Here is an 18,326-nt window from a genome sequence, read left to right as displayed (position 1 = left end):
ACATCACTTGCCAAATGAGATAATACATCAAAGATGTGGCATGCACAAAAATATGGTCTGCTGAGCATTTTCCTTTATAGATATTGGACATGAATATTACACTTCAATTCATTTGTATTTTATAGATGTGTGTGTATATATAAGTATCGGATGTGTATTGCGAGTATGCATGTTTTACACTTCAGAGAGAGAGAGAGAGAGAGAGAGAGAGAGAGAGGAGATGAGAAGCATGGAAGGAGAGGTAAAACTCAATATCCCTGCCGAGAAAGCATGGGAAATGTACAGAGACAATGAGATCATTAGCAAAATAAACCCTGAAATGCTTACAAGTGCTGAATTCATTGAAGGCGACGGTCACCCGGGAAGTCTCAGACTCTTCAAACTCGGTCCTGGTAACTCTCTAGCCTCTCTTCTCTTCTTTCCCAATGTTCGAAGAGTTTTAAAGTTCGAATCTCCTGTTTTATTGATAAGAAAAGAGAAATATATATACGGTAGAGTTGGCTATCGTCACTCAAGTAAATAACTTGAATAGCATGTAAATATTATATTGATAACCTATTAGCGAGTTAGGGCTTGTTTATGATTTTATAAGAAACAGTTCTGCTCTAGTTATTTTGCTAAAAGTTTTGTTATTATAACTTGTAGAAAATTTTGTTAAAAATTCAAGTGCTTGATGACAAAGAACTTGGAAGCGTTCCATACGAAAGAACTAGAAAGTGCTTCATGTGAAGAATAACACAACACATGTTTTCAAAAAGCGTTTTAATTTAAGATCCATAAGTGCTATTAAGTTTTTCTGTTCAACGTAATAAAAAAAACATTTTCTGTTGTCATAAAACACTTTTACGATTCATGTGTGAGACCACAGCAATAACTTACGATAATATTCATGTCTTAAACACCGTAGCTGTGCGCAACTATGTAAAAGAATCAGTGGAGAAGATAGAGAAGGTAGAGAACGGTCGGTCTGTGACCTATCGCGTCATTGGAGGTGAACTGCAGAAAATGTACGATCCATACATTGTCACCTTCTCATTCCTTCCTGCCCAAGAAAAAGGAAAAGACGAAGAGATGTGCACTGCAAAATGGCAAGTTGAGTACGAGACACTGATCCCAACAACTCCCCCACCAGAGAAAGCAAGAGATGCTGCTCTAGCATTTCTCATGTGGTTTGATAGGTTTGCTTCAGCCTAAAAAAATGGAGAGAGACTTTGGTGCAGTGAGTTGTATGCTTCTTTGTCGCTATTTCTTTCTTAATATTACACATCAAATGAGGAGAGAGATAGACGCAAAGCGTATACTAGACTCTGTTGCATTAGTTTTCTTTGTTTTCACAAATGGGAACAAGATGGTCCAATAATGTTGATGTCGTAACGAAAACAAAAATAAACATTGTGTTTGGTATTGAAGTTTGTAAATTTTGGTGGCGTTTTATGGTTTTGATCCTTAACCCCTTTTTATTATTATTTTTTTCCAAATTGATATATTAACTTTTAAAATCAAAGAGAAAAATAGTGGTTTCAGTTACAAAAGTTGGCTTAAAGAGTCATATGTCAGGCGCTTTATGACTTTCTGAAGAACATTTCGGTCCTAGAAATTGGGTTTTATCCCCCCAGTTTCCGGCTACCCTCTATCTTTTTTTTCTTTTTTTTTTCTACCTGGAATTTTAAAAATATTCGAGAGAAATAGGTGGTAGCTAGTAATTCAAATTCTTTGACTAAATACTCTTGAAATATGTTCACATATATAATTCAATTGTGCCGATCTCATTCAGTTAATTTTTTTTCAAAGAAGGATTAGGCGAGATTAGCTCTTCATTGATAGTTGTGTGTGAGGCACCAACTCTCTCCCAAAAGGGAAATGACCATCGCGCCCAAATACCACCCCCCCGGCACCGTCGTCCCCATTCTACTAGTTTTATTAATAATATGAAGAAAAAAAAAAGTAAAACAAGGAGGGGAACTAGGCCAATACCCGCTGAAAAATAATTAACAAAAGTGATATGTTCTGTTTCACAAAATTTTCAACTTTAGTCAATTGAAATCATAGTTCTGCTGATCATTAGTGCCCTAGTCCTGGTCTAAAAGCTTTAAGATTTCACTGCCAACATCCACCTCCTCCTCATCATCGTTCTGCTCCTCATGGTATAGTACTTCACTGACAATATTGGATTTGATCTCCTGGTTGACATTCCCTCTGATCAGTCTCGGCTGCCTCCTTGGTTGTAACTTTTGTTTATTTATTACACGACAAAGAACATAGTTTGCCTGCAAACAGGAAACGCACGTACAAGATTAGGGAACTGTTTTTTACTTTAATCAACATATAATAAAGCATTTGAATCAATCCCCCACAATTAATCCCTCTCATTGCCACACAAAGAATGATTGAAATAGTTCTTAATCCACTGGTTATGGAGAAAATACAAATAAATTAATCAATATTCAATTGAGAAACTTTTTAAAAGATAACTTGATTAATTAAGATGATATATATGAAGAATTTAGACCATCTCCAATCTTGACCTAAAACCTAAAAATATTTAGCCCAGAAAATTTAGGTTTTAGTCCAGAAACAGCTTTTCTACTCTAACCCTTTTAGCCTAAAATTTTAGCCCCAGATAATCAAAAAATGAATTAAGGCTAATTTTTTTTTAAATTAACTTTTAAAAAAAAATTATGTAGACTATCCAAATTAATTTTATGAATATTTTAACCTAAAAATATTCAAATTCTGATAAATTTTGAAAAATCACTAAATCAATACATGAAAATTATGATAAACCACATCAACTTAAAAAAAAAAAGAAAAGACAATTAATAAATCACATAAACGATTTTACCCCACAAATCCTTTCTATTTTGATTGGTGCCGACGGCACCATCTTCACTAACAGAAATTCATGCCAAACATAAAGCAATATCTTCATCAAAAGTCCAATTACGACCTCTAACATGCTCTTTTGCCATCTTGGAACGTCTTCAATTATTGTGAAGATAAATACGACTAAACCAAGAACTCGTTCATAGTACAACTACAACTCAAACGATACTAATTTTATCATAAACGGTTTTTACGACCTACGGAGATAGAACGCTACGGTGGTTTTTCATCCTACATCTTCGATTCACTCAACTGTTTACAGATATCAACAATACATACACATTTTCAATTTTCCACAGGCTCAATGCCTCTCTATAAGCACATTTCTTTAAGAATCACAACATACAAGGTTGCTCGTGTGAATACGAAAAAAATGGACGAACAGATTCGCCTGCCTGTTTGAAGGACATGATGTGGATCTCATAAAAATTGTTTGACAATCTTTTGTGTAGTCTAAAGAATACATAGGCACCTCACTTGAGTTCGAACTGTGTCTTTTTACTGTCAATCCTCGTGTTCATCATCCTCACCTTCAGAATCTGCGGTAAACATGAAAGGTACGTAGCGTGAGCAGGTTAAAACATATGACATTAGTTTGAAAACGGACAAATCCCTAAAACCCTGGAATCATTTTTTTTTCCGGCCAATTGCTGTCATGGTTTCGTGCTGGTAATCCAATTTAACAAGGAAATTCAATAAGTATATGATATATTCTCTATGCCAATGTAAACGCCGAAAGGAAAACAGAAAAATTCTCTCTGCACATTTAACTAACCTGGTACTCCATATTATCCAGAATGGAAAGTAAATAAGACGTAGTACCGTCCAAGAGAGAACAAAACTAACAAAAGCAATGCCGGCAAGCATTTCAAAGCCACAATATTTTGACAACTTCGCAATTTCTAAAAACACATCAGATCCTTCATGGAGAGCTAAAATGACCGAGCCTACTCGAGAAAACCTGCAGAGGGGCAAAACAGATAATTAAGACACACGAAAAGATAGAGGCTAGCCTGCATAACGAAAAAGCGAAGAAGCAAGTTGACACGCTTTAAAACTAACTTGAATATGTAAGACGCCACAATTAAAATCGTAGTTGCTAAATGATGAGACATTGACACTACAAAGTCAGAACGCCTTGTTCCCAAAACACCAAAGCAAAGGTGGAGTAGATGTAGAATCCAGCGGAATCCATGTAAAGCGCCTTCAATTTTAATCTGCCAATAGGGAATATGTCAGGCCAGATGAGATGCAAAAGGCAATTGATTGTAGAGCAAAATTACACATATCATCAGACATCAAAGTAAACAAAACCTGATGTCTAAACTGAGTTAAGAGACGAACTTGGTTTTCGATCTAAGCCGTTTGATTCAATATATATACATAAAAAACTAAAAAAAAAAAAATTGAACTTGGATGATATAAAGTAGCCAACGGCTATTTTTTGCATTGGGCTGATGATACAAAGTAGCCAACAGCTACTTTTTGCATTGAAAGCTGGGGGAACACCCCCACATGGGGTTGCTCTTCTTCAGCAGAAATGTGGGGCCCATTTTACTTTGTGGCTTAAAATGTGACCGGAATTTAGCCCCCATTTGGGTTTTAGGTTTTAGGTTTATTTTAGGTCATGGGTTGGAGTGGGTTTTTTTGGGGGGGGGGGAAGGGGAATTTTAGATTATAAGTCATGGTTGGAGTTGGTCTTAGATCGTAAATTATTCTTTTGGACTTTGGATCTAAGGATATTTAGCATTTATAGTTAGCAATAGTTGAAATCTTCCTAGGAGGCGGATAGCCGCTTGGATTTGTGATAAACAAATAAGTTTTAAGAACCAAGATTGCTAAGTAGTCTATGTATATGTGTGTATATATATGAATATATTAATTCATACGAAGAAGAACAATATTCAACGGTGATTCTAATTCATGAAAGCCCTGATAAAAAAGTTACGTACAGCATTCATAAGTAGTATTAAAAATAAATAAACCCTGTTAAAATAGAAACTAATTAAGGCGAAAGATGGAACCCAAGCAAAACCAAATCACTCAATGTTGAACATGCATGACAAGGATTTAAAAAAATAAAAAAAATAAAAAAATAAAAAAAAGGATAAACAATGACAATGCACAAGGATAAGTCTGGGAATTAAATCAAAGAAGAAATAAGTAAGACTCCAAGAAATCATATAGTATTTAAGACTGAAAATTATGCATGTATTTAATATTACTTAATTACTTTGCTATTCTTGTCCAGAAAGCGCTCGTCAAGTCAAAACTCATGCATAACCCAATCTCCCTTTGCCTTAGACGTCGAACCCTCTTTCGGAACATAGGATCACTTTCGCTTAAACCCTATATGAGTCTCAGTCGCTGCTTGAGGATCAAGTTTAACCTTAAAGAGATTACTACAGGCCCAGCAAATCAAGCAGACAAAGAACTTTCGGGTGAAACGCAAAGTGGATGGTTCTTTTGATCGACACAAAGTACGTCTTGTCGCCAAGGGTTACAACCAACAAGCAGGTCTTGATTACAAAGAAACTTTTAGTCCCATTGTCCAACCAAGGACTATTCGTATGATCCTTGCCTTAGCTATTTGCAAATATTGGACTTTACAGCAACTCGATATTTGTAATGCCTTCTTGAATGGAATCTTGCTTGAAGAGGTCTACATGAAACAACCACTTGGTTTTGTTGATTCCCAACACCCTAAGCATGTTATCGTCTTCACAAGGCACTCAATGGTCTTAAACAAGCTCCACGTGCATGGTTTCAACGCTTGAAGTCCTTTTTGCATAGCCAAGGGTTCTTCCACAGCAGACCAGATGCATCTTTGTATATTTATCACTCTTCCACATATTCTTTATATGTGCTTGTATATGTTGACGATCTGATTGTTACAGGCTCTAATTCTGCTGCTGTTCATCAGTTCATTGATACATTATGTGCCACCTTTTTGCCAGTCGGAAGTTGGGGGATCTTAATTATTTTCTTGGCATGGAGGTCATCCGCAATGGCAGTCACCTCTCTCTCTCTCTCTCTCTCTCTCTCTCTCTCTCTCTCTCTCATTATGCTTCTGATTTGTTAAAAAAATTTAAGATCGATCTTTGCAAGCCAAGTCCCACTCCATTCCTCTCCTCTACACACTTATCTGCACATGATGGTGATCCAATTTCTGAACCTGAGACATAGTGTAGTATGGTTTGTGGGCTCCAATATCTTACTCTCTCATGCCCCGACATTACTGATGCTGTCAGTTTGTCAATACATGCACAATCCATAAACCACTCATCTTCAAGCAGTCAAGCACATTTATCGCTATATTATCAAGGGCACCGTTGCGCATGCTCTCCTCTTCCGTTCCTCAATGGACTTCTCTCTTCGTGGATTCTCCGATGCTGATTGGGCTGGTTCTGTTGATGATCGTCGATCCACTGGTGGTGCGTGCATTTTCCTTAGCCCAAACCTTCTAACTCGGACTGCTAAAAAGCAATCCACAGTGTCTCGCTCAAGCTCTGAAGTTGAATATCATGCTCTTGCCACCACATCAGCTGAACTACGGTGGTTCTGCTATTTGTTTCTTGAGATTGGTCTTCCTCTTTATACTTCACCATGCATTTATGTCGATAATGTATTCGCTGATCAAATGGCTGCAAATCCGGTCTTCCATGCTCGCACTCACCCCATAGAAATTGACTGCCATTTTGTTCGTGAGTTAATTGCTCACGGGGTCCTTGCCACTCGGCATATTCCTTCACAACATCAAATTGCCGATGTCTTCACCAAAGGACTATCTCGTGAACGATTCTCCTTCCTTATTTCCAAGCTCAATCTTCACTTTGTTCCGTTTCACTTGAGGGGGATAAAGAGATTACTACAGGTCCAGCAAATCAAGCAGATAAATCTACCATTAGGACGTGATTTGCTGCACTGCATGATTCACTCAGTCTCTGTCTTTATTGTTGTACTATATTCTAATACTTACCTTCTATGGCTTTACAAAGTCAACTGATGTAATATGTATATATATACAATCTGTGATAATGCCAATAATCATGTAAATCAATCACAAATTATTCTCACCAATTCTCTGCTCTTTTGTGTTCATACTTTTCCTTTCCAATCTCAAATTCTATAAACCTTAGGGTTGGTTTGGTATTGCTGTGCTTTGAAAAAAAAAAACTGTTTCTGATGTGTTGTGAGAATAAGTATTTACCAAACACCTTTTTGAGCTCAACTTTTTTTGATACCCACTTTTTATAAAAACACTTCAGTACCAAACCAGTACTTAATATGCTTATAGCTTTGGATTCTCCATGTAACGCATCCTCCAGATGAGGTCCTCTCTACCCGTGAACCCTTCTCCGTCTTCTTCTTTAACACGATGAAAAAGTAGAGACATCTTTCACTAGTTTGATCGAACAACTGCCTCCATGTTTCTTCGTTTCCATAAAGATCGCACTCCATCATGGCGTTGCAAGAAAGCGGTAGACCCTGCTCTTTGTTGTAAAGAAAGTGAAGCAAAAGCTCTTTGTCGGATAGTTCGAAGTGACATCCGACTGGTAATCCCAGGCTGCTAGCAGTCTCCATGATAATGAAGTTTGTAAGTTCAAGATTCAATCGTCTCGAGACTCAAAAGAACAGCGCGGCTGTTGCAGTTTGTAGGTTCAGGTTGTATGAAAACAAGAAGGGGCAAAATAAATGGAAAGTAGCTGCTAGGTTTTGTTTCCTAAAACTTGGAAGTCAAGGAAAGATACCAATTCGTGCAAATGCACTGGGTTTTGGATGTATGTACAGTAGAGATTGGAGAATGACGGCATTTTAAGGGGTTAATATACAGCCGTTCATCGCTAGAAATATTTTGCATGGCCAAGGATCTGCTGTCCCCTTTTTTGTCTCATATTGTATCTCTTTGCTAATATTTTAAGGCCAAATTGGATTATTCATCCCCGTGGTCATAGGAAACTTGCATCATGATCCTGTGGTGAAAAAATTTGGAATTAAACCTCTGTGGTCAAGAATGTTAGCAAATTTAGTCCAAAAGTAAGATTTCTGTTAAATGACTGTTAAAAGTATGGGTAAAACTGTATTTTCAGTTCCAATTAACATTTAAAATAAATATTTTTTTATAAAAATTAACAAAAAAAAAAATAATGCTTAATTTTTTAAATAAAAAAAAGCCCCAATTCAATGTCAATTGGAACATAAAATACAGTTTTATCCCAACTTTTAAAAGTTCTTTAACAGAAATCTTACTTTTGGACTAAATTTGCTAACCTTCTAGACCACGGGGGTTTAATTCCTAGTTTTTTCATCACGGAGTCATCATGCAAGTGTCCTATGACCACGGGATGAACAATCCAATTTAGCCATATTTTAGTTGGGATAACCGTGTTAAATTATTTTAGTTGCCATTTAAAAATTAAAAAAAAAACTCTGGAATACGATGAAATACTTACGCCTGAGCAAAGTAAATCTGGCGTCAATCTTTTTCTCGATCTCGATTATCATCTTCAAACCCAATCCGAGTGATGGATTAATAGAAAAAAGGACAAGGGTGAAGGATCGGGATTCCTGTAATTCGTACAATTTGGGGGCAAGCATCAATCCCAGTATATGAATCTTGAACCCTCTATGCCCACTTTCATCTCTTGTCCACTCCCTCTGCTCCTGTCTCATATCATATGCCTCTTTCATGTTTTGGTTTTGTAAAAAAAAATCAGTACAAAGAATGTTTGACAATTTATCTCTGTCCTGAAGATATGTCATGGTTCATGATGAAGTTTAGTGTTATTTTTTTAATCATTGTATATGGGTTAAAAAAAAAAAAAGTGAAGATGGAATGGGCTTTGAAAAAGAACGAAAAAATATACAAGAACAGTGGTGTTCTTATTGCAGATTATGAGAGTAGAGATTTAGATGGCTGGGTTTTACAGGTGTTTGAGAAGGTGAAGAATCCTATTTGGGTTTGCTCACCTCATTAACCCAACAGTTTTTTTATTATTTTGGATTTTTTTTAAATTTAAATGTTAAAGAAATAAAGTTAATAGAGTTAAGTTTTAAGTTAAGTTAAATTACATATGTCAACATATTAATAAGGAAACACAAATGAGACACTCTTTAGGGGACAACAAACTTAGAGTTAAGTCTTAAACCATCATTTTTTCGGTTAGGGTAATTATCTAGATAATAGAGTTTCAATTTTATATTTTTTACCGCACATTTTCTTTCTCATTGAATAGAAGTTGTTATTTATTTTTGTACTTTTTTTATTGGACTTTTGCAATTCTTTTTTTTCTTTCTTTCTTTGGTACTGATTACATAACATGTGTCAATGCAGTTCAAATTTGAAACAAATTAATTCCTAAATCAGACTCGAAAATTTGGCATCTAATTAGTTAGTTCGATTTAAAATTCAGGCTTCATTTAAAGCATTTTCACTCAATTTGGTGGATTTGGGTCTAAGAGGTGAGAAAAACTTGCGTGGGACTTGACTTGCCATTGGATCATGTTGAATGTCACTACCACACTATTCATTCATAACTTGCCATGTGTTAAGCATTGTTGCATTAGTACAATTTCTTATTTTCAATTTTTATCATAATTAATAAAATTAATAAAAAAACTATATGAAAAAAAAAGTAATTTTTTAAAAGTCCTGATTTCGAGGGACACCACCACACTCACAAGGTTTCCCTCTCTCTCACGGCCTTGCATGGTTGTTGGGAAATTGTGTAAAATTTGTGTAATTACTGGTTCAAGGGTTCATTAATACATCTTAAGGGTGTGTTTGTTTCACCTTCTTAAGTGGGATTGGACTGGCTAGGATTATTGCCCCATGTTTGGTATGCTTGGGGACTAACTTAAGTGAGACTAGCCCGAACTCGTGTGGACTCCGGACCTCTTTAGGTCGTCCAAATTAGTCCAGTGTTGAACCATGGGATTGCTAAGAACTCCTTCCTCACAACATTGTCTCATTCACCATTCCTCATCTCTTTGTCTCTCCCTCTCCCTCTCTCTCTCCTCTCGCGTCCTGTCTTCACTCTCATTCTCTCACTAATGCTTGCGTCCTTTCCCTCTCTCCGCGCCCCGAACCCAGATCACGTCCTCTCCCTCTCTCTCATCGTCCTGCTAGATGCCGAGCCGATCTGCACGACCCAACCCAGATCACATCCTCTCCCTCTCTTTCCTCGTCCTGCTCGAATCAGAGTGTCGTTGGGTATACAAGGAACGCAACTGCGATTTTGATTGAAATTGAGTTTCTGATTGTTTGTGTTTTGGGAGCTTTATTGATTCAAATGGAGGAGAAAGATGTGGTTGCAAGTAGTGGATTTTGGACGGAGAGCTTTATCAATTAAAATGAAGGAAAAGCTTTGATTGGAATCTATGGAGTTTGGACAGAAAAAAAAAAAAAAGGAGAGGGAAGAGAGGTTTCGAGCATGAAAAAGAATGGAAAACTAATGAAAATGACTTGAAAACTTTGAGTTTTAATGATAATGACAAAATAAAGAGTAAAATGAATAGTACCAGGTTTGACTTTTTAGTGTAAAAATATGATTTTTCGTTAAAGTGAACAGTACCGCGGACTTTTCGTTAAAACTCCCTTAATTTTATTATTTTTATTATCCTACTTCTAATCCGATACTGCACCAAACACTTCACTAAGTTAGTCTTGCTTAGTCTAGTCCAAGCCAGTCCTGCTTAATCCCTGAAGCTAGTCCAGTCCGAGATAGTCTGGTACAACAAACGCACCCTAAATGAATTAGGTTTATGACTAACCTCATTATTTTTATAAATGATCGAATAATTATCATGGACACATAAATTCTAGTGAAGAACCCAAATGGTACTGATACTTTTTCTAATAGGTACCATATACGGAACCATTAAGGGATCCATCGAAAAATAAAAGAATCCAAACCATTAAGACATCGATTGTAATGAAGAAAATAGAACACAATTTTTCAAAATATTAATATGACTACCATTTAATTTAACTATCAAATAGTTTTGGGTTTTAGTAAGTTGTAGTTCATGGTTATCCATTCCACAAGATTTGGTAGGGTTTGTTGTTTTTCTTTTGTTTTTTTTATCGAATTTTGGTAGGCATTTCAAATTATCAATGAGCTAATCTGCGGATCCCTTATGCCTCGTTGGTGTACAAAATAACGACTGAATAGATCAGGTTATGTTGACTAGGAACCTACTATATAATATAGATCAGGTTTATTACTCCAAATTTACTGTGTTTGTCTGTATCTCACATCACGTGATAAATCACGTTATGAGATATTTACGCTTGATTGTGCACACCCAGGAATCAGAAAGTAAAACAAGTCAAGCAGGGGTGGGCAACTGACATAAAACATTGTTTCGGCTAGAATTGGAAAAAGCCTATAAATAAGGTCACAAATTGTGACTCACAATTAGATCAATGTAGCAATAAGCCAAGTCCACTTCAACATGAATCCATCATCCACGTCTTCCTACTATACTTACATGTACTAGCAAGAATCCCGAAAGATAAAACAGACCGAAAAACGAACTAACCAATTCCAGAATAACAGTATCGGAAAGCAGATGGGAAACGAAAATACCATACGCAGGTCCATTGATTTCGTTTCTCCTAAGCCAATCTATAATTCTTATTACCTTCCCAATCCCATCAAGTCAGCTGCTAGTCCAATGTGATACAGGCTTCAACTCTAAACTTCTCACAGTCGGTTGATCCATTTCTGGTGAAATGTGTAATAAGTGTATTCATCATCTTAACTACACTTGCCTTGAATTGTGCAGAGCCACCTTTTTCTGCATTCTGGGATGTGATATCAGACCCCACCAGAGTGCCCTCACTATATGCTTTACATGCTGCCAGAATATTGTGTGCATGTTCGCGAAAATGACCCAAGACAAAGTCCTCAAAATACTGCAAGAAAACTCACTTAATTAGGTGACCGACCTAGGCTACAAACCTGAGATACAAAACAGAAAGTGCCTTTCAAAACAAAAGATTACGTACAAACTGACTTCCTATTTACTTTTTTCGTCTAAGCTGCTAAAACCATCATTAGGACACGTTATCTAAGCTGCTAAAACCACTATAAAGAGTATTTGAATCACTAGGACACAAATAATACACCCACATACTCATCAAAGTTACTAAATCGTAATTCAGACCCTAATTTATGGGTCAATAAGCAATCACCAAATCCCCGTTGAAAAAGCATGGAGCAAAGCAGTGAAACAATCAACACACTAAAAGATTACAAATGGAGGTAACCCCCAGATCAGTAAATTTGGTGTTTCACAAACATGCCTTGGTGACCAGACAGTAAAGCAATATTTGACTCTTGGAACACCTATTATAGCCCAAAAGGAGAGAAAATGTATTCCCAAAGATCAAAATCTATTGGAAAATGTAGTAAAAGATGAATAACAGATTCCTAGGCCTCCTAACAAATTGACATCCCGCCTTCTGTCCCTTCTAAGATTCATTCTGGGACATGGCGGGTTAGATAACAGCATAGTTTTCTAACAGCAACAGCAAGCAGAAAAAACCATCCTAGCACAACTAAATTCTACAATAATACTCGACTCAGAACCGGTGTTTATACATCAAGGCTACTTGTTTCAAGTTCAACCTCACAAAGCACAGATGTGAGAAAGCAAACTCCCTACTGTTCTGGCAATTTACTTCATTCTAGTAAATCAACTCTCCAGCAAGGAACAATGTAAAATGTTAATTATAAATAGAAGATCAGTGTACTGTAATGGAGATGGTTGCTGTAATCATACCTTCGGCGGCCTCCTTAGTGTATAAATCATCGTCTTTAGAGATAGAATAAAGGTATCCTCATTGTACTTTCTGGATTGCCTTTGCCCTTCTGCTCCAACATACGATGACTCATGCCCAGGTTCATTGAAGAAGGGCTCTGCATTCAAAATAAGAGCTTGTATAGAGACTAAAACTTGTAGCATTGTTGATTGCCCTGGGACCCAATTTTCATTTTGTTTGCCACTCCAAGTGCCTAGGAGACTCAGACAAACTTTCCCACACTCGTACAAATTTGGATTCAATCGAAGACCACCTGAATAGTAGTACACCATCTGACAAAAGAAAATCAAAATTATCTACAATAAGATAAAATATACAATAAAACACCAATGCAATAGCACCATATACACACCGGTGGTGATTTAGGATAGTTAGTTGGGAAGAGACAATCAAAGACAAAAAGACCGTCATGGTAAGGAGTGCCCGGAGGTCCTATAATGACACCCCTCAGAAGTTCCATTCTTGCTTCATAAACCCTGACAAATATAGTGTCTGTGCAAGAAAAAACAGAAATGAGTCAACCTACTAAACTAATGCCAAGACATGACCAGAAAGGAAAATAGGTTAAGTTTCTAATGGGAAAACAACAGTAGCACTAAAAGAGAACTTACAAACACAAGAATATTTCAACACTGGTATGATCAAGCATAATGAATCCCTATACACAGTGGTAGAACTCACCTGGTAAGTCCTTCTCCAAAATCTTCCATTCATCCTGAATTCGCTTTGCCCAATATCTGGGTGGCTATCAAGAAACAAACACAGATTAGTCCATATTCACAAAGACAGACAACACGCTCCACATTTTGCGCATGCAGAGTTTACGCGTGCACTCAAGCCTGTGTCACACAGCCAGACCAAGGCACATCCATAAGGAGAGATGTGGACACATGCACATGCTCACACATAACTGTTCACGAGGGGACAGGTGTGAAGCACAAGTTCAACTAATTCAACTCACCTGCTCATCTGAAAATCCCATGCGGCTAAAGTGGTGATCCGAGAAATCTTCCACCATATCAAATTTCTTAAACTGTTGAGACTTTTGCATGATACTGTCATCATTGCTGTCTGCCGGTTCCTTACTAGAACTTGCCTCAGAAGGAACAGTTGAACTACATGGTGGTAGATCTGAAATAGCTAGCGTCTTAGTGGATGGCTTCTCACTCGGTGAAGGATCATTCAACCAGGGAAGAGTTGCTTCGACACCAGGAGGCAAGTCCACATTATCAAACTGAGATTGCAGAGTCATGCAATCATCACCGTCATCATACAGAAAACCATCGTTGTCATCACAATCAAAGTCATTATCATCATCGTCGTCGTCGTTGTCTTCATCGTCCATGCTCATATCATCATCATTAGATGAAAAACAATTGGAAGTTTTGACAACATTTGAATTGGTTGATCCTGATGTTGAACTCTTTAAGATATCAACGTCATCTTCTGATCTGACTACACTAGCTGAGTACTCAGCATCACTGTCCAAAGCACCCTACAGAAAGTAGTATAAATTTACAACCATGCAATGGTACATATGACATAAGAATAGGGAGCCAATAATCATCTGCTGTAAAGTTAGTACAGATAACACAGCTTAATTTTTTCTTCCATCTCATTCTTCAAAACTTAACTGTTTCCCTTACCAACCAAGTCAATTTCAATACTGTCATAAAAAATTCTTAATTGATCCTTGTTGAGAAACAAGCTTCCTAGGAGAGAAATAAGTACTCTGAGCAGCTGAATTGTTCGGTAACTACTGCAACTATAATACTATAATACATACATATAAGAAATTCATTTTCTATGCAGTTTCCGTTGCATATGTAAACTTGGTGTTCTAAAAACTGAAAACAATACAGTACAACAATACAGTACATTGCAATAATATGAATGGTGAGGGTAACGATAAAAGGTCAAACCAACACCAGCATTTCCAATGAACAAAACGCAGAGGTATACAATGTTGACTATAGCAGCAAGCACGCAACAACATACTGAAAGCTTACAACTTTGCAGATGGTCATTGTGACTAACAGTAACAGTGATCATAACAAGTCCGATACTACAATTCCACAGACGACAAACGGGTGGAGACTATACGGAAGTAGTTTTCTTCAAACCACAAGTGAACATATTTACATTTCGAAAGTTGTTAAAAGTTCAATGCCAACAAAAAACGACCCTTTAACCGAAACAAACGGAGAAACCACTAGTGTACCCAAGAATTAACCCATCAAATTACCCAGAAAACCAAGAAAAATCATATCAATACGTTTTTCAACAAAATTGAAGAGAAAAAAAAATAAATTGCAGGGCCTCCAAGTAAATTCCAGATAAACCCATAACTGCAAGGCAATCGATCAACCCCCCAAGTAAAAACCCATCACAATTGAAGGTATAAATCCAAAATTTAACGGCAACCCAGAAAAACAAAAGGAACCCAAAAGTCAAATTAGTTAAATTAAACAAATCAAATTAAATTAGAAAAAAAATACCTCTTTCTGCTTGAGTTTCAGGGAGACGGTGGGATTGAGGGCTTGTCCGGAAGCGGAAGAGGCCATGTCAGAATTCCACAACTGAACGACAACGACGATCCCTCGAAAAACAATGGGACCAAACAACTTAAAAAGACGGAGACAGAGAGAAAGACAGTCGAAAAACAAACTAAATAAAATTCACGCGTATTCTTTCCTAGGAAAATCAAAAAACACGACCAGAAATCAAAGTCGTCGATAAAACTTGATCAAACCTTACCAAGCAAGCAGTGAATTCTGTAATTCCGTCTTGTATTGTAGGCGGAGAGAGAGTGATGTTGAGTTAGAGAAGGAGAGAGAATGAGGAGAGAGAAAGAGAGGTTAGAGAGAGAGAGTGGTCAGGTGAGAGTGCGACGTCCAATACGAAGATGGGAGAGAGAGTGTGTGTTCGCGCCTTATTAGGTAAGTTCGGCTATCGTACGCGGAAATAAAGGTAAGGACGAGGGGAATCCTATGTGTGCTGAATGACTATGTACTGAAACGTGGCGCCTTGTTATTGGTGAACAGAGTTATTTTATCTAAAGTCGCCAATGAGAGTGAGTTTTATATAGCTTATGGTGAAACAGATTGTGTGTGAATACTCGTCCGGCTAATATACGCTGCTATGATGCATACCCTGCCCGTGAAGATTTTATTGTGTGTACAGCATTTTTTCATACTAATACGTAAGTTTCAAGGAAAAACATGCGCTCAAATGTCAAAACGGTTTATGTGGTTTACCCTATCACTTAATTTGGTCTTGTATTTATAATCTGACTAAATTAGTCTTTGTGTTTATTTTGGTACTGCCACACTTCAACGAAGGGTAATTGCGTCGATGTCAATCAACTCGTTGGTACCTCTCATTTTCCCTTCAATGTCGCATGAACAGAGACTTTAGAATTCAATCAAACAAGCAAAAGGAACTTCGTAAAAAAAATAAAATAAAATAAAAGAAGGCAGGAAGCAGATAATAGCTTTTGAGATTTTTCCGCTAATGGTTTGCAGTAGGTAATTTGTTGACATCTGGTTCACTTTCTGTATTAGTGGAACTGTATAAGAAAGAAGTCAATATTGGTAAATTGCAGTTATATACTTCAAATACTGAACCCAAAGTGATTATAAAAGCACACAATAAATCCAAAACATCACAGACCCCAACAATATTGAAAACGAAAGACAATCCTCACCTACTTGTTTGTTTGGGTGGGCCTCTATTTGGTTCAATTCGCATGCTTGTCATCTTTTCCAAATTTGGCACCAAATGCTCTGTCGGTAACTCCACAATATTTCGATTTCTGATCATATGAATGGTGAAACACTTAAATGGCTTAAACTTAGAGACGACTGATACAATCTTTAATTTGAAATCAGAAGAAAGGCCGAGATATTCGCAGATGTGTGGTGCAAAAACATTTCTTAGAGTCAACATTTCACTACTACAAAATTATCTATTTCTGGTGGTCCAAAAACCGACAATAAACATACATTATTGTCGGATATTATGTAAAATTCGACAGAAAATGGATGCAGTGACGGATAAAATAAGCAACATATTTATCAACGTCAAGAAATGAATTTTCCGACATAAAATACTCTAAAACCGACAGAACTTGTGTCAGATATAACCGACAGAGAATATATTAATAAGGAATAAATAAGAGCATTTTTTGTTGGATAAAACCGACAGAAAATACATATAACTGACAAAACTTGTGTCAAATATAACCGACAGGAAATATTAATAATGAATAAGTAAAACATTCTCTATCGGATAAAACCGACAACAAATATATTAATAATAAAAAAATAAAAAGGACATGAGAGCATTCTCCCTTCTTCTCGTTGAGCATTCTTCTCCTCTTCTGCTCGAAATAATGATTAGAATGTGAGAGTGCTTAAGCTATCATTAAAGTAAATATATACTTGGAAAATTATTCCAAATGATCCACCTACAACACGTTCTGCCATATAACTGATCGTCTGTAATTAAGAACAAAATGAACACTCAAGAACACAAAAATAAATGGAAACCGAATAATTCTTCAGAAATTATAGTGTTCACAAAGAGCCTCAAATGTTAGAACTTTGTTTTTGATGAACATGAAATAAAAAATTGACCAAAAATAGTGTTCACATAGAATTTATCCTCTCTCATGTCATGTAATCCTTGATTATGAATGAGAAAACTGCACAGCTTTTTGTGCTATAAAAGGAATTAAATGGGATGAAGAAAGGTTTGATCATAGTTTTAGCCATCAAATGGATCAAAAGGGGTAAAGGATGGAAGAAAGAACCAGTACTAACCCGCTTGGGTTCACCATTTTTACCACCCTTGTTGTTGACATAATGTGACTGGTGATTGCATCATTTCTTGCAATTTACAGAAACACAAAAGTTCAAACACAAGCACAAACTTCAAGCTTGCTTTGAAAAAATATGACTGGCAGGCTGGTGCTTGCTAAGGATTCACCCTGCCTAACTGCAACTGAAACCAGTAGGCCCCTTATGGAAACAACAAACCCCAATTGCTCAAATTGGCTGCTAAGTGGGAAAGTTTGAGCAATCAGAACTTCTAAACTCAGCTCAACTAAGCTTTAATTTCCATATTAAGTAACTTAACAAGCTTATAAACGCAATTATAATTTAACCCAATCCCACATTTTCTATAATTTTTTCTCCTAATTGTCCTAAAGCAGCTCCACCTCATTCAGGAAAACATAATTTACAAAAAATTATTATAACTACATAAACAATAGAAGAAATACCAAAATTAAACAAAAAATTCGAAAAAAAAGCACAAAAAGTTGCAAAAAGTGGGTAAGACCTCAAAAGGCGCAAAAAGTTGCGGATCGACTAGAATTAGTGACGAAAGTGAAAAGTTGAGGTGGATCAAGGGCGATCTGGGCACCAAAAACCTACCTTTATGCGGATGAAGCAAACCTCTAAGAGGAGCATAGCTCAAAGAGGTGGCCAAGAAATGTGTGAGAGAGAGTGAGGAGAGAGATAGTACCTTGTCGGAGTCCATTTAGGGGGTTCGGCGAGTCACGTGGTTCAATGGCTCACTGTGGCTGTGCCTCTGCTTGTTGATGCTTTGT

The 18,326-nt window shown here is 36.8% G+C and overlaps 2 protein-coding genes across 5 annotated transcripts; one reads left to right on the top strand and one right to left on the bottom strand.

Moving 5' to 3' along the window:
• LOC126582066 (uncharacterized) lies at positions 1-1,444 on the top strand. The gene is made up of 2 exons (XM_050246046.1): positions 1-392; positions 908-1,444. Exons 1-2 carry the CDS (start codon positions 170-172, stop codon positions 1,192-1,194), a joined length of 510 nt encoding a protein of 169 aa, XP_050102003.1. The 5' UTR covers positions 1-169; the 3' UTR covers positions 1,195-1,444.
• A 9,789-nt stretch (positions 1,445-11,233) lies between these two features.
• LOC126582058 (putative ubiquitin-conjugating enzyme E2 38) lies at positions 11,234-15,650 on the bottom strand. Of its 4 annotated transcripts, none has more exons than XM_050246033.1 (7): positions 15,470-15,650; positions 15,211-15,291; positions 13,674-14,207; positions 13,394-13,457; positions 13,065-13,204; positions 12,673-12,984; positions 11,234-11,803 (listed from the first exon to the last, which is right to left on the bottom strand). In XM_050246033.1, the coding sequence occupies exons 2-7, from the start codon at positions 15,274-15,276 to the stop codon at positions 11,555-11,557; spliced, it is 1,365 nt and encodes a 454-aa protein (XP_050101990.1). In that variant the 5' UTR covers positions 15,277-15,291; positions 15,470-15,650; the 3' UTR covers positions 11,234-11,554. The 4 variants fall into 4 exon arrangements, with proteins under 4 accessions (XP_050101990.1, XP_050101992.1, XP_050101993.1 ...); XM_050246035.1 differs by having other exon boundaries at positions 15,211-15,311; positions 15,470-15,630; XM_050246036.1 differs by having other exon boundaries at positions 15,465-15,624.
• Between the last annotated feature and the right edge of the window lie 2,676 nt (positions 15,651-18,326).

Source organism: Malus sylvestris, chromosome 9, assembly GCF_916048215.2.
Source record: "Malus sylvestris chromosome 9, drMalSylv7.2, whole genome shotgun sequence".
Lineage (NCBI taxonomy): Eukaryota > Viridiplantae > Streptophyta > Magnoliopsida > Rosales > Rosaceae > Malus > Malus sylvestris.
This window is presented reverse-complemented; position numbering and strand designations above follow the sequence as displayed.